The following is a 13,472-nucleotide window of genomic DNA, read 5'->3' as shown; positions in this document are numbered from 1 at the left end:
CTCTCTCTGTAGCAGAACAAGATGACCAAAGAAAGAAAAGCCCTGAAGCAAAATTCAGCCTTTGTCTTGGTCTAAAGACACAGTAGTTTCATTATACTCTGAAGGCCATCATTATCGTTGTTCTAAATAGCATCCTCTACAAGAAGCCACATGCTCTTTTTTTAAAAAAATGCTGCACACTTTACACCTTCTGCATAACTCCTGCTAGGACTTAAGAACACTCTTCAAGGGTAGTGAAAAAGCTGCCACAGAGGTAAATTGTGTGTTCTGATATACAGTGAGGTTACAAAAGGTACAATAATGATAAAATCAATTAAAACTAACTATAAAATCAGAAAACCATTCATGAATTTTGCCATCGCTATTCCCTTTTCCTGTTAAAGGGAATAGCGATGGCAAAATTCAGTTTCAAGGAATTAGTGGCTGAAAGGTCCATTCTCAGAGAGGATGCCTACTCAGAAATAAGCCCTATTGAATTCAGTGGGGCTTACTCTTAGGTAAGTGAGGTGAGACTTGAAGTCTAAATTATAAAGTCTTTTAAAAAGATCCTAAAACACCTCCACCTTCTTTTAACATTTACTAACTGGCCTCACTGCAGGAGGCAGTGGAAGACAGGAGTGCCTGGCATGCTCTGGTCCATGGGGTCACGAAGAGTCGGACACGACTAAACGACTAAACAACAAAACTGGCCTCAACTGCTTTTGGCCATCTCAGAAAGTTGTTTTTTTAATAGGCTTTGAAGTTTATAGTGAGACTTTTATGGAAGTTCTCTCAGAACTACCATTGAGATAAACCTTGGCTCAAATTTACACCAATGGTGGCGTTGCAGAGTTAGATTAACAGCAGGGAAATCCTTCAGGGTGATCATAGCAACAATTGTTAGGCTACAAAATGTAAGCTTCTTACAGAGCAAAGACCAGCAGTGTAGTTTTAGTGCCTGACAACTCACAAAAGATGAAGACCAAAATGGTGAGATGGGCTGTTTTGTACAATAGGAAAAATCCCTGCCGTGCATCACTCCCTTAAGAAATGCTTCCAAGTGGTGAAAATCTAATGCAGATTTGTTTTACTGCAATCCACCATAATCTTGCCATTTCTCACAACATCTTTTCCCTTTAATAAGCTCTCCTGTCCTCTAATTAAGAATGTCCACATATGTCTACACACAGAGAATTATAAATTTTGTTGTTACTAAAAAGTTGGCTCCCTCGGCCTGAAAGTGAGATGAGTGCAGCTCCCCAAAGTCGCCTTGACTGGACTTAACCATCCAGGGGTCCTTTACCTTTTAACTTTAGTAGAGATTATACATTGCTGCAGCCTGAAAGTAACATAATCTATGACCCTAACACAGCACAGATTTACCAGTTCGCTATTTCTTTTATCAATGTGAGTGTTAAGTGGTGTTTGGATTTTTTCAAAATCATTAAAAAAGAAAGAAACAAAACAAAACAAAAAACAAAACAAAAAACAAGAGTATGTTTAAATGTTACAATGATGATAACCAAGTATCTACAAAATGGCCAAGAAACTGGACAGCTTATTGCCTGTCGCTTGCACAGCTCCTTAGACAAAGCGTGAGGGTCAGTTGACTGTGAAGGGAAAATTACCCTGGCCGAAAAAAGGTAACAAGGACAGGATTGACAGAATAATTACCGTAAGTTGTCCAGGAGACTAATATGCATGAATCAGCTCCCCTGGAGCCTGCTGTTCAGATTATACCTTTGGAAGTTGGCCCGATGTTGTTTTCTAGTGATTAATGTTGCACACTGATGCCTGGTCCTGTAATCAACATGTCAGATTTCTTAGAAAGAGCGGTTCCAAGTTTTAAACAAAGTCTGGCCCTCTGTTTTAAAGGAGTACCTTTTGCTAACTTTGGTTTAAAATAAAAATACACACCTACTACTCGGCAAAGTGGGATTCAGAACAGTTTTGTTGAGCACCCAATGCAGATGCAAATGATCAAAGTGATAAAGAAAGGCAGGGAGAAAAGGAACGATTTGGAGTGGGAAATAAGGATAGAGAGGATAGAAAGGGAAAGAAAAGTCAATAAGATTGAAGCCGAGTAAAAATTTGATGTGGGACATTGGAGTATTGTCAAAAATCATATAACGATGTGTGATCTTAAGCAATCTCTTGCAAAACCAGCATACATCTGCAGAGTTCAATACCAATGCAATGTGTAAACCAAGGAGATTTACAGAAGAATCCTGTGTGTTTAAGAATTAAGTCCCTCTGAGTTCAGTAAGACTTACTCCCTGTTAAGGGTTTTAGGATTTCAAGCTTAGAAGGATAAACAAAAGGATACACAAGAACCCTCTTAAGGTGTTCTGGCTACTGTGTAAACTAACACATGAGCAGGAGGATACAGGGACAAGTGCATTAACTCTGCCCCCTCCATTCATCTCCCACAAGCTCGTAGAACTGTAAAGCTGGAGGAGTCCACGAGGGTCATCTACTCCACCCCCTGCAATGCAGGAATCTTTTGCCCAATGAGGGGCTCGAACCCAGAACCCTGAAATTACGAGTCTCATGCTCTACCATGCTCTACCAAGTGAGTTATCCCATGGCGGGCAACAGTTCCTTGCTTAAGGCAATGAGCCTCTTTTCACTCTTGTGGGCTCTCTGATTTCCAGGATTTTGCATCACATGGGGAACCTACATCAGAACGTAAGAGCTGTGCTGGAATAGCCCAAGAGCCAACCGAGTCCAGCATCCCATTCTCACAGTGGCCAACCAGATGCCTATGAGAAGTCCGCTAGCAGGACTTAAGTGCAACAGACTCTCCCCCACTTGTCATTCCCAGGTTATTTGAAGGTAGTCTTTCAAATAACCTGGTCCGGAACAATTTAGGGCTTTCCAAATCAATACCAGCATTTGATTTTGGGCCCAGAAACAAACAAGCAGGCAATGCAACTGGTGCAGTTATAGGTTATCGTGTTCCAAACATCTGGCTCCAACAAGCAGCTGGGCAGCTGCATTTTTACCAACTGGGAGTCTAGTCTGGGTGTAACCAGGGCATGAGAAATTGAGGCAAGGTCCATATTCTAGAAAGGGTTGCAGTTGGTGTGTTACCAGAAATTGCACTGATATCAAGGCACAAGCTTGGAAGAATGACACTATCTAGAACAGGAGTCGGCAAGGTTTATCTTGCCTGGGCCAGATCAGTCCCGCGGAGATCCCTCCATGGGCCGCATCGCGCGCAGGCCCGTGTGCAGACGCAATTTTCGGCGTCATGGAAGTGGGTCCTTGCGCCGTGCTGCGCAGATTTAGTGCAGCGCACGAGTGGGCAATTTGGTTCGGGGGTGGCTCATGGACCAGTCAAATGACCTCCGCGGGCCACTTCCGGCCCATGGGCCCTAGGTTGTTGACCCCTGATCTAGAACCATTTGGAAATGGTCATTGATTTCCCAACCCACACCCAAGGACCTTCATCTTATCTGAATTAAGTTTAGCTCATTCGCCTGTATCCATCCAAAAGCCACCTCTGGACACCTGGTTAAGATTTCCAGTAACTCCCTGAGATTAGTTAACAGAAACAAGAAGCAAAACTGAGTATCCTCCACATAGGATTTGGCTAATTAACCTGCTGATTATATTTTCCTACAAAACAAACCATGGCACAGCTGTGGAGCATTTTATGACCCTTGGGGACCCTTCCAGCTCTTTGATACTATGCTTCTATGAAAGACCCAATGTACTAAATGTATGCATAATTAGTCTAACATTCTGTTACTACTGCCAGCAGTGATTTCTGTACAATGGGCATAATCCAGAAAAATTTGTTTGTGTATCTGCCCCAAGGTGTTTGGAATTAAGACTAACCACTAAGCCAAATCCTAAAAGCTGGACTCTTCTGATTTGTTGGGTTTTTCATAATTCTGCGTGTTGTCCACATCCCCTATTTCTGTTGGAGAGATTGGTAATTTATTTCCTACCCTGGGATTATTTTATTTTGCCACCTTCTCTTCATCTCCTTGTAGAAGCCTCTATCATCCCACGACTACCTTGAATAAGGAGGACCCTGCAAGTGGAGAGGCCTGTGAAAGAACAAGTGCCGGGCCTCCCCTTCTTAACGCTTCACTGCCGCACACTGGTAGCATTCCGTGCATTCCAAACGTGAGAATGCCGGAGGAATGGCCAATCCCGTGTACGCCGGAGAGACCCACAGCGTAAGGTCGACGGGGCTTACAGGCTGCGATCCCAACCTCACTTACCTAGCAGTAAGCGGCACGGCTAGGACTGCGCTGCTACTCTGGCAGCCAAAACTGAAAGCCCCGCCGACCTGAGTGGGGTCAGCGACCAGGCTCGGTTGCAGCTACACGGGTTGCTGCTCCCCTCCCAGCTTTGGTGCTCCAGCTGTTGCATTTGTTTGTCTCCTTCTCCTTCTTCCAGGCGGAGCGGCCTGCAGGGAGAGGGCGCGCGAGGCTGTCCCGGGACATGAGAAATTGCAGCAGCAGCAGCGAGAAGATTGCAGCAGAGCCAGAGCGCGCAAACTTCGTTCCCAGCGCGCTCGGCGGAGGGTGCCCAGCGGATCGGGGCCAAGCTCGCTCTCCAAGCTGGCTTGCTGAAGGGAGAAAGCGTTTTGTCCAGAGTGCGAGAAAGGAGAGAGCTATGCGCTCCCCAAGTCTGCCGGGGAACTTCCTCTCCCTTTGCGCAGCGCTGGTGGTGTGCTTCGAGGTAGCGCGCGGCCAGCAAGGTAAGGAGAAAGGAGAGCGAGGGCGCGCGGTGGCTCTGGGCACGAAGAAAGAAAAGAAGAGCCTCTGGAGCATCTTTAGGCTCACGGAAAGGGGCGCGTTCATAGGTGTAATGCTGGCAAATGGAATGCCCTCTTCTGTAGTGGATCGTTCTTTTTTTTTTTTAAAAAAAAAAAGAAAAACTCCGCAAAAGTTGTTCTGTGGTTTTGTTTTCCTTCTGTGCCTGTTGAGCATCAGTTTGCGCGCTCTGGTACCTTTAAAGCACACTCAGAGCACACTTTTTAACTCCCAAAGAAGCCTGTGAATTGTAGTTTATCCCTCACGGAGCTACAGTTCCGTACAGGGTTAACAAGGACTGTTCCCAAGATTCTTTAGGAGTAAAAAATGTGGTTTGAATGTGCTTTAAAGATATGGTGTGCGCACAGCCTCAGGAATTTCAATAACAGAATAGTGATTTCCTTATTACTGCTAGAAATAATTGCTAATAATTGATGCTATGTTTCTCTTGCTGTATGAATGTAGGGAGTCGGGGTACTAATTCTAGATGAATTAACAGAATATATACAGGAATGGACTCCTTTGGGAGGAGGAGAGGGATATAAATCAAATGAATAATGATGGTGATCAGAAGTTAAGAGACAGGACTATAATACTTCTGCTGTGGTTTGTATGGGGAACCCTTTGTGGTTAAGATAGTACGTAAAATGTGAGAATCCAAGTGAGAAAGGCTTCAATATTATTGTTAATCGATTGTCTTGGCACTGATTATAAACTGATTTTAGTGCTGATAATGATTTTTTACACAAAGTGACAACCGAGTTGCTTTTTTATGATGTTATGGGCTTTAGTAGAAAACATTTATATAAATGTTGTTTGACAACTTGGCAGAAGTTAGCCATATTATACAAACCAAAGACAGATTGCATTGCTGATATGTTTTGACCTAAGCTTATCATGGTAACCGAGACTGTCTTATTAAGTTATCTTGTGCTCCCTTGTCTATTGATTACTTAAAGCAGTTGTCTTCTTGTTTAATACTGCATTTCAAGTTCTTCAATTCAGGATGGTTGTTTTTTTGTCTCTGTGGTGAAATGAGCCATGATATACTAGGCCAGGGGACTGCAACCTTTAAGACAAAAAGAGCCACTTGGACCCGTTTCTGAAGGAAAAAAAACTGGGAGCCGCAAAACTCGTCATTATAAAAATAACTTTTTTGTCACTTTTTAATATTATTTATTTCTTTGACCCCTCAGAATTACTCCTCCTCACAGAAATAAACGTTAAATTAACAAGTTACTTTTTTTGTGCGTGTGTGTTCTTCACTCCCCTTCAAAACAGTGACCAGCGTACATGCCCCCTTTCAATGCAGTGACCAGCGTACATGCCCCTTACAATATAGCGGGTGGGCGGGAAGGTGACGTCGGGACGGTGCGTGACTAATGCACGCACGGCCCCCATGCGACGTCACAGCCAGTACAGTGCCCGCCACAGTGGGGAGTGTCGGGGCGCACAATGCTCCTCCTCCCCTCGTTAGTATCCGCCCCGGAGCCGTGGCAAAGGTGTAAAAGAGCCACATGTACTAGGCGCTTGTTCCAAAGACAAAAAAAAGCAAAAAAAAGCTATATATTTGATTCCTGTCTTGATTAGAGTCTCTGGCAAATATCACACAATATTATCATAATGCAACTGATTCACAAGCTTTGCATTTTTAAAAGAAGATTCAAACTCCTTTAGTTTGCAAACATAGCTTCTTTATGATGGACAGAAGGGACAGATTTGCTAAATGATTCATGTTCCAGAACTTCTTAGCTCCCTGCTAAATAGAGCCCAATAGACCTTTATTTAATATAAATCTTAGTAGCGAAAGCAAGGCATCATTTTGTTCCAGCAAATAGTGGCCTGGTTTGCATAACACAGTTTGGCTTAGTTTGTATTACAGACTGAGGCTCATAGTTAAGCCTTCTCCTCACTAACCACAAGTTGTGCCCAAGAGTTGTTCTGGTATAGCCATAGTTTGGGTTGCCATATTTTGCAAACCAGACCAAGATTAGATAGAATGCTGTAGATCAGAGATCACCAACCTGGTGCCCATGGCACCCCAGCAGGTTTCCAGTGGTGCTTCTGGCAGGTACCCTAGACTTCAGCTTTTGTTTTAGAAAAAAGTAAGTCTCTAACCCTCCTAGAAAGGTAGTTATGGGGCAAAATGTGCAGGTACTTCTAAGCAATTTCTGTGAAATTACAGTGGTGTGGCAACCTTGGCTTAGAATGTTCTCCTGTTGTTATTAGACAGCATCAGTGTGTGTAACCTCCATAATCAGGACATAGCTAACTTTCTGTCATAAGCATAAGGAGGATGCTTATGATTTAGTGTTATGCTATGCTCCAGGCAGCCATTTTGTGTTAAACCACTCGTACACCCTCCATGGCAGCCATTTTATGACTGGCAACACCCGCTGCATATGAATGCATAAGAATGCTAATGTCTCCAATTTTTCTACAGCTCTGGAATGTCATCCAGGCGGTCATCAGATCCTTCAGAGTCCATACCGAAGTGTTGATTTTGATTCATCACGGCTTCAGCAATCAGCCATCCAGGACTTAATATGTGATCATTCACTGCCATCAGGGTGGTACCGCTTCCTGATTTTCGATAAGCAGGCTGAAATGCCAACCAAGTGTGTGGAGGTATGGATGTTCTCCTTTTAACCTATAATTGTATAATATGTCAGACTCCTTTTAAAATATATATATTGCTCATCTTCCATACATGTAAATCTGAGCTGTTATGCTTGGCTTTATAATGCAAGTGTCCTTCTGGTCCACCATAAGGCTGCAAAGTCCACTGCTGCATCCTAAAACCTTCCTGAATATTCTTCGTCTAGAGTAGTGATAGAAAATTCTGTTTGGTCTGAGGTGGGCAAGATTTTAGTAGGCAGCATCAAAAAGTTTCTGTTCTTGTTCTAAAACAAGTTTACTTTCCCCACATTATTGACACTGAGTGCATGCAGATGATCCACTTATGAAAGACATCCTCTAGCTCTCTATCATCTGTGCCAAAATCAACTTGTATAGTGCAAGGTGGAGGCACAATAATCTGACCAAGATGGTAAAAGGCAGCTCCCTATGTTCCTTTATCACTAAAGTAAGGCTGGAATATCTGTGGCTCTCTAGTTAGTGTTGGCTCCCATCAGCCCCAGCCAGTTTGGCCAACAGTCAGGCATGAGGAGGTTGTGGTTCAGCAGCCTCTGCAGCACCACAGGTTCCCCACCCTGTATTATGAGATGGCTGCAGCTATAGACCTACTCAATTTGTATAGTCTAAGTGTTCCGTAGTCTGAGGCTGCCCACCAGCATGTATTTGTTGCCTGCCAAGTGCTTGTCAACCTCATTATCTTTATTGCACTCAACAGGGTGGGAATGGGTTGCCCATGGTGTCCCTTATTTCTCAAAAGGCTGTTTTGCATGTTATGCTAACCATGATTTTGCATCAGCATTAAGCTCCAAGAGAGGAGATTGCAACCCCTTTGCTCTTTGGTTTTGTTCTGTGCTGAGCTAAGCCATGGTTTGACTTAGTTCTTCATCTGAATCTGCTTCTTGGTCTCCCTGTTGAACCATGAGCTGTAAACCATAGAGCAAATCTTGGTTACAGCTGATGGTTACTCCGCAGAGAGCTAAACCATGAGCCCATGATCAGACAGTCTGCTAAGCCTAGCCAAACCATGGCTTGGATCAGCCCAACAAAATAACCAAGGAGTGAAGTGGCCATAATCTCCTCTTTGGCTTGGCTTATAAATTGGGGTGTGTGTATGTGTGTGTTTTCTTATCTTGGATGGTGGAAACATTCTGTTGATCAACTGTTTTCTTCTGCTTTGGTTTTGGTGCTAAAAGATGAATCACTGTGGGACACAGGCCCCTGTTTGGTTGTCTCTGAGAGGGTCCGAGTCCTTGCCTCAGCCTGGTGAGATCAAACACTTAACAGCCTGTGCAACTTGGCAGTTTTTCTTCAGCACCACAGAGGACTGCTGCCTTTTCCGAATTCCTGTGAGTGTGAGGAACTGTGGAGATTTCTTTGTATACTTACTCCAGCCCACCCAGGGGTGCATGGGATATTGTGCAGAAGGTGAGGAAGCACATGCTGCCTGCTACATCCCAAAACATGTGTATGTTTTCTTTTCCCAAATGGGTCTTAAACCATTTGGCCTCTTGTTACATTTTTATAAGTCCTTCTACATCTATAGAAGGGACGCAGGTGGTGCTGTGGGTTAAACCACTGGGCTTGCTGATCGGAAGGTCGGTGGTTCGAATCCCCGCGATGGGGTGAGCTCCCATTGCTTGGTCCCTGCTCCTGTCAACCTAGCAGTTCAAAAGCACGTCAAAGTGCAAGTAGATAAATAGGTACTGCTCTGGTGGGAAGGTAAATGGTGTTTCCGTGCACTGCTCTGGTTCATCAGAAGTGGCTTAGTCATGCTGGCCACATGATCCGGAAGCTGTATGCCGCTCCCTCGGCCAGTAAAGCAAAATGAGCGCCGCAACCCCAGAGTTGTCCGCGACTGGACCTAAAGGTTAGGGGTCCCTTTACCTTTTACATCTATAGAGAATATTAGGCCTTGTCTACTCATGAAAAAATTCTGAAGTGTTATAGAGCATCACCTCAGACTTCAGCTGAGGTTTTCAAATATTGTTTTCAAATATTTCCTTTCTAGAAAGCTGCTCTCAATGTGTCCTCTCTCAAAAGTGATCCAAACAATCAGCGATCACCTATCACGAGCCAAAATCTTGACAGGCATTGTGCTTTATTCATATAAGTTATTACATAAAATGTCTCTAATAATAAATCATATGTTCCTCATAAGCTCAGACAAGGCTGCAGCCCCATCTACAACAATTAGTTGAGTTAGATTGCAAGCCCTAAATGGCCTTGGCCCAGTATACCTGAAGGAGCATCTCCACCTCCATTGTTCAGCCCAGACACTGAGGTCCAGCACCGAGGGCCTTCTGGCAGTTCCCTCACTGCGAGAAGTGAGGCTACAGGGAACCAGGCAGAGGGCCTTCTCGGTAGTGGCGCCCGCCTTGTGGAACGCCCTCCCATCAGATGCCAAGGAAATAAACAACTATCTGACTTTTAGAAGACATCTGAAGGCAGCCCTATTTAAGGAAGTTTTTAATGTTTGATGTTTTATTGCTTTATTATTATTATTCTGTTGGGAGCCGCCCAGAGTGGCTGGGGAAACCCAGCCAGATGGGTGGGATATAAATAATAAATTATGATGATAATGATGATGATGATCCTAAAAGCTGCGGGAAAGGGAGAATCAAAGGCAGTTTCCAAAATCCTGCCAACCTCTCACCAGCAGTACAGAAGTAATGGCAAAGCAAGGCACGAGCACCTCTGTCTCCATTTCCAGGTGTTCTTCTTATTGTTGTTATTTTGTAGTTAATGATTTCCCTCCCATTGGAAACTGTGAAAGTGAGGTTTCCTATGCCAGCTTCTGTGGTTTGGAGGTGTGTGGAGGGACTGGGTAGTCTATAGATCCTTTAGATCCAAATTCCCACTAACCCACCTCCAATCCACTAATCTGCACACCCTTCCGGTAGGGCAAGGGCTATGGAGGTTTTCACAATGGCAGGAAGGAGGCATCTCCTGTTGAATCTTCGGCTTGTGATTCTCCCTTTCTCTTCTTTATAGAAGGAGATTTGATGCTTCTCCTGGCCTCTGAAACACCCTCCCATTAAAGAATAAATGAACAATTGACATGCTAAGTTGCATTATTTTTCAAAAACTTGACGACTAGTTGGAGCAAAATTCCATTTGCATCTGAAAATTGGCCTTAGAACAAAAAAAGGATCTCTTAGTAAAAGTCACTTTACTTGCAGTAAAAGAGGGTTTTAAATTCGTACTGTCTAGTGTTTTAATTAAAAGACATGAAATAAACTTTTTATTATCAGGAAGAGGAACTGTTACTTACCCTGAGTAGGCCACCATAATAATGTTTTCTTTATTACTTTTATGTGCCAAAAGAAATTATCATAATTTAATGGATTTCTTTATTATGCCAGCGAAAAGCCGATAGTGAGAGGCATAAACACTCTTCATCATTCTATGCAACTTATTTACTGAAAATGCGAAATGTGTATAGTATAATACACCATTTGTTTTTATGGCAGAGAACAATTTAAATATTGAAAACGTTTTCATTGCTACATTAAACTAAAAGCCAACTTGTTTTCTTAAACTGAAAGTAATGAGCTGTCTTTAAAAAAGCGAAATACATTTGGTTTTAAAAAAGCTTAGCGCTGTTTAGTGAAATTGCAGCGTGCTGAAAAGTTTTTTAAACAGTTCACTCAGCTTGAATAGTTTATAATAAAAACTGAACTTTTAATTATAAGCATTCTCAGGGTGAACTTAGATGTCAACATTTAACAATACCAGGGACTTACTCACTGCGGGTGAACAATCTGTCCACTCTATAACTCAGTCTTGGCTGGTGTTTAATATTTGAAGAAGAAATAAACCAGGCCAGAGCTTCCCAGAGGTGTAACTTTCAAACAGGAGTAGGTATAGAAGGGTTTGCCCACCCTTCTGGGGCCTATGGGCACATTTGAAAACCAGAGCAACTGTTGTGGTTCCAGACACAGCAAGACTCTCCCCACCCCAGTTGTAGCCTCACCTGCATTGACCCCACACTGCAAAACTAGAGGGCTAAACAGGGCTTCTTTCAGCTGAGGGAGGGTCAGAGGGGACATGTGGGCACAAAGGAAGGCCTCTGAGAGCACATGTACACCCTCCGGCTCCCATTACCCCCAGCTAGCATGTCAAACTGCAAGGGATGATGGGAATTGTAGTGCAACAAACAACTGGAGGGCCACATTCCCCCAATCCCCGATCCAAATGCTTATTTGCTGGAGCAAAAGCCAAAAAAGTATTGTGGCATCTGAAGGAGAGCTTTTGATACCAGGTGCTAGCTTTCATCACCTGCTTTGAAAGAAGGATGTCACAGGACCCTTATTTTTGCTGTGAGAAACTGGCATGGCCACCACTCTGGAATTTGTCAATTGACAGCTGTCAATCCATATCCTCCAACATTTCTCCTATGAAAATAGGGACGTCCCATTCCATAATGATAATTTTACTTTTTAGACCCCACACATCTTACTGGGTTGCCACAGCCACTCTGGGCAGCTTCCAATATATATATATAAACCTAATAAAACATTAAACATTAAAAAGACTTACCTATACAGGATTGCCTTCAGACGGCTTGGGGATTGGATAACTCCATAACTTCCAACATTTCTCCAATGAAAATAGAAGCATCCTAAGGAAAAGGGAGACATTCCAGGATCAAATCAGAAACCAGGGTAGCTTCTCTCAATCAAGGATGTCCCTGGAAAATAGGGACACTTGGAGGGTCTGTTAATCTAGGCTCAAAAATCTAGGCCATTAATTGTCTAATTTATCTTTAATAAAATACAAGGCAAAAATGCTCAGAGTTCCTGTTGAACAGTCACCTGATGCAATTATATATAAGAAATATATCTCTAGTTACTTCAGGTGCTGAACTGCAGGCCTGCCAGACTGGGGGGAAAGAAAACACATGCAGTGGTAAGTTGTTTTGTACAGATTTTGTCAATATATTATTTTGACCCAGGGATTCTGTGTATTTTCTGTCTTAACTCTGATTTTATTTGACATTTATTTGTTTTGTTTATACATACCACCCTTTGTCAGAAGACCACAGGACAGTTTACAACACAAATACCATAACAGGATATCTGTGCAACATTAAAATCAGAACAATTATACAAATGTAGTTACATTCAGGAATACAGAATGCAATACAAATTCTCGCAACTGCATAAAAAGAGGAGAAAATCAGCAACGTGGTATCTAAAATACAAATACAGCACACAAATTGAGACTCTTCTCTCAAAGGTAGTTCTCAGTCCTGGCCGCCCGCAGAAAATGACAGACCTGCTGAGCAGTCACCTGGGAGCTTTTGTCTCTTCTTGCAGCCTCTCAAGATCTTCACTTCCTTGCCTCTCACTTCAGGTCCTTCCACCAACTATCTCCCGCTTCCTTGTGGGTGCAGCTATTAGCTCCCAATGGTGGCCCACTGGCCCAGAGTGGGAGACACCAGAAGGGTGGTTGCCTGTGATGTCTCCCACATGAGGTGACTCCCATTGACATACTTGGCTTTTCTTTCCCTGTCCTGTAACCACCCTCAAGTTTGGGCAATGATAAAGTCTTTCTGTCAAAAAGACACTGGAAAATGCCTGTTGTTGACCAGTTTGGGGTAGGGGGGTGGGGAAATGAAATACAACAGCTAAAAAGTAACAAGGAATTTATGGAGTATTATCCGTCAATTTCTTTCTTTCCCCATGTTTGAAGTTATTTGTTCCCATTGTATAAAAATCACCCTACGGCGGCCATTTTGTGACTTCACACCAGCATTAATTTCTAACTCTTTAAAGCTCAAAGTAATAAACATAATAAACAGGTTAGTTTTCATTATGTTTCGTGTGTCATGATGATCTGCTCATAGGTTCAATGGATATTGTGTGTTAATTGTGTGTTGATTTTTCTGTTCGCAACAGCCACCCTTTCCCCACACACTCTCACACCACATGCTATGCTATACCACCATACCTGTTTGACTCTGATTTCATCAAGACTCTAAATTTAAATGTTGGCCATTGTGAGAAGAGGATGCTGGACTAGACAGGCCGTTGGTTGGATCCAGGAGGGCTCCTGTTATGTTCTTGTTTAAAATAGTTAGCA

General features: G+C 43.2%; 2 protein-coding genes across 2 annotated transcripts in view; one reads left to right on the top strand and one right to left on the bottom strand.

Moving 5' to 3' along the window:
* The window catches only part of LOC310828206 (uncharacterized protein C7orf78), a 46,068-nt gene extending 34,118 nt beyond the window's left edge, over nt 1–11,950 (bottom strand). Inside the window, exon 1 of the mRNA XM_083705386.1 lies at nt 11,928–11,950. The gene's annotated coding sequence lies outside the window, so the exon portion shown is untranslated. The remainder of the gene's footprint in view (nt 1–11,927) is intronic.
* Nucleotides 4,246–13,472, top strand: part of VWDE (von Willebrand factor D and EGF domains) — a 48,725-nt gene continuing 39,498 nt past the window's right edge. Inside the window, exons 1-4 of the mRNA XM_083705453.1 lie at nt 4,246–4,696; nt 7,195–7,379; nt 8,582–8,813; nt 12,237–12,296. Coding sequence (XP_083561579.1) covers nt 4,438–4,696; nt 7,195–7,379; nt 8,582–8,813; nt 12,237–12,296 — 736 coding nt within the window. The 5' untranslated portion in view covers nt 4,246–4,437. The remainder of the gene's footprint in view (nt 4,697–7,194; nt 7,380–8,581; nt 8,814–12,236; nt 12,297–13,472) is intronic.

This window comes from Podarcis gaigeae (assembly GCF_964106915.1).
Source record: "Podarcis gaigeae genome assembly, chromosome: 12".
In the NCBI taxonomy this organism is placed as follows: Eukaryota; Metazoa; Chordata; class Lepidosauria; order Squamata; family Lacertidae; genus Podarcis; species Podarcis gaigeae.
This window is presented reverse-complemented; position numbering and strand designations above follow the sequence as displayed.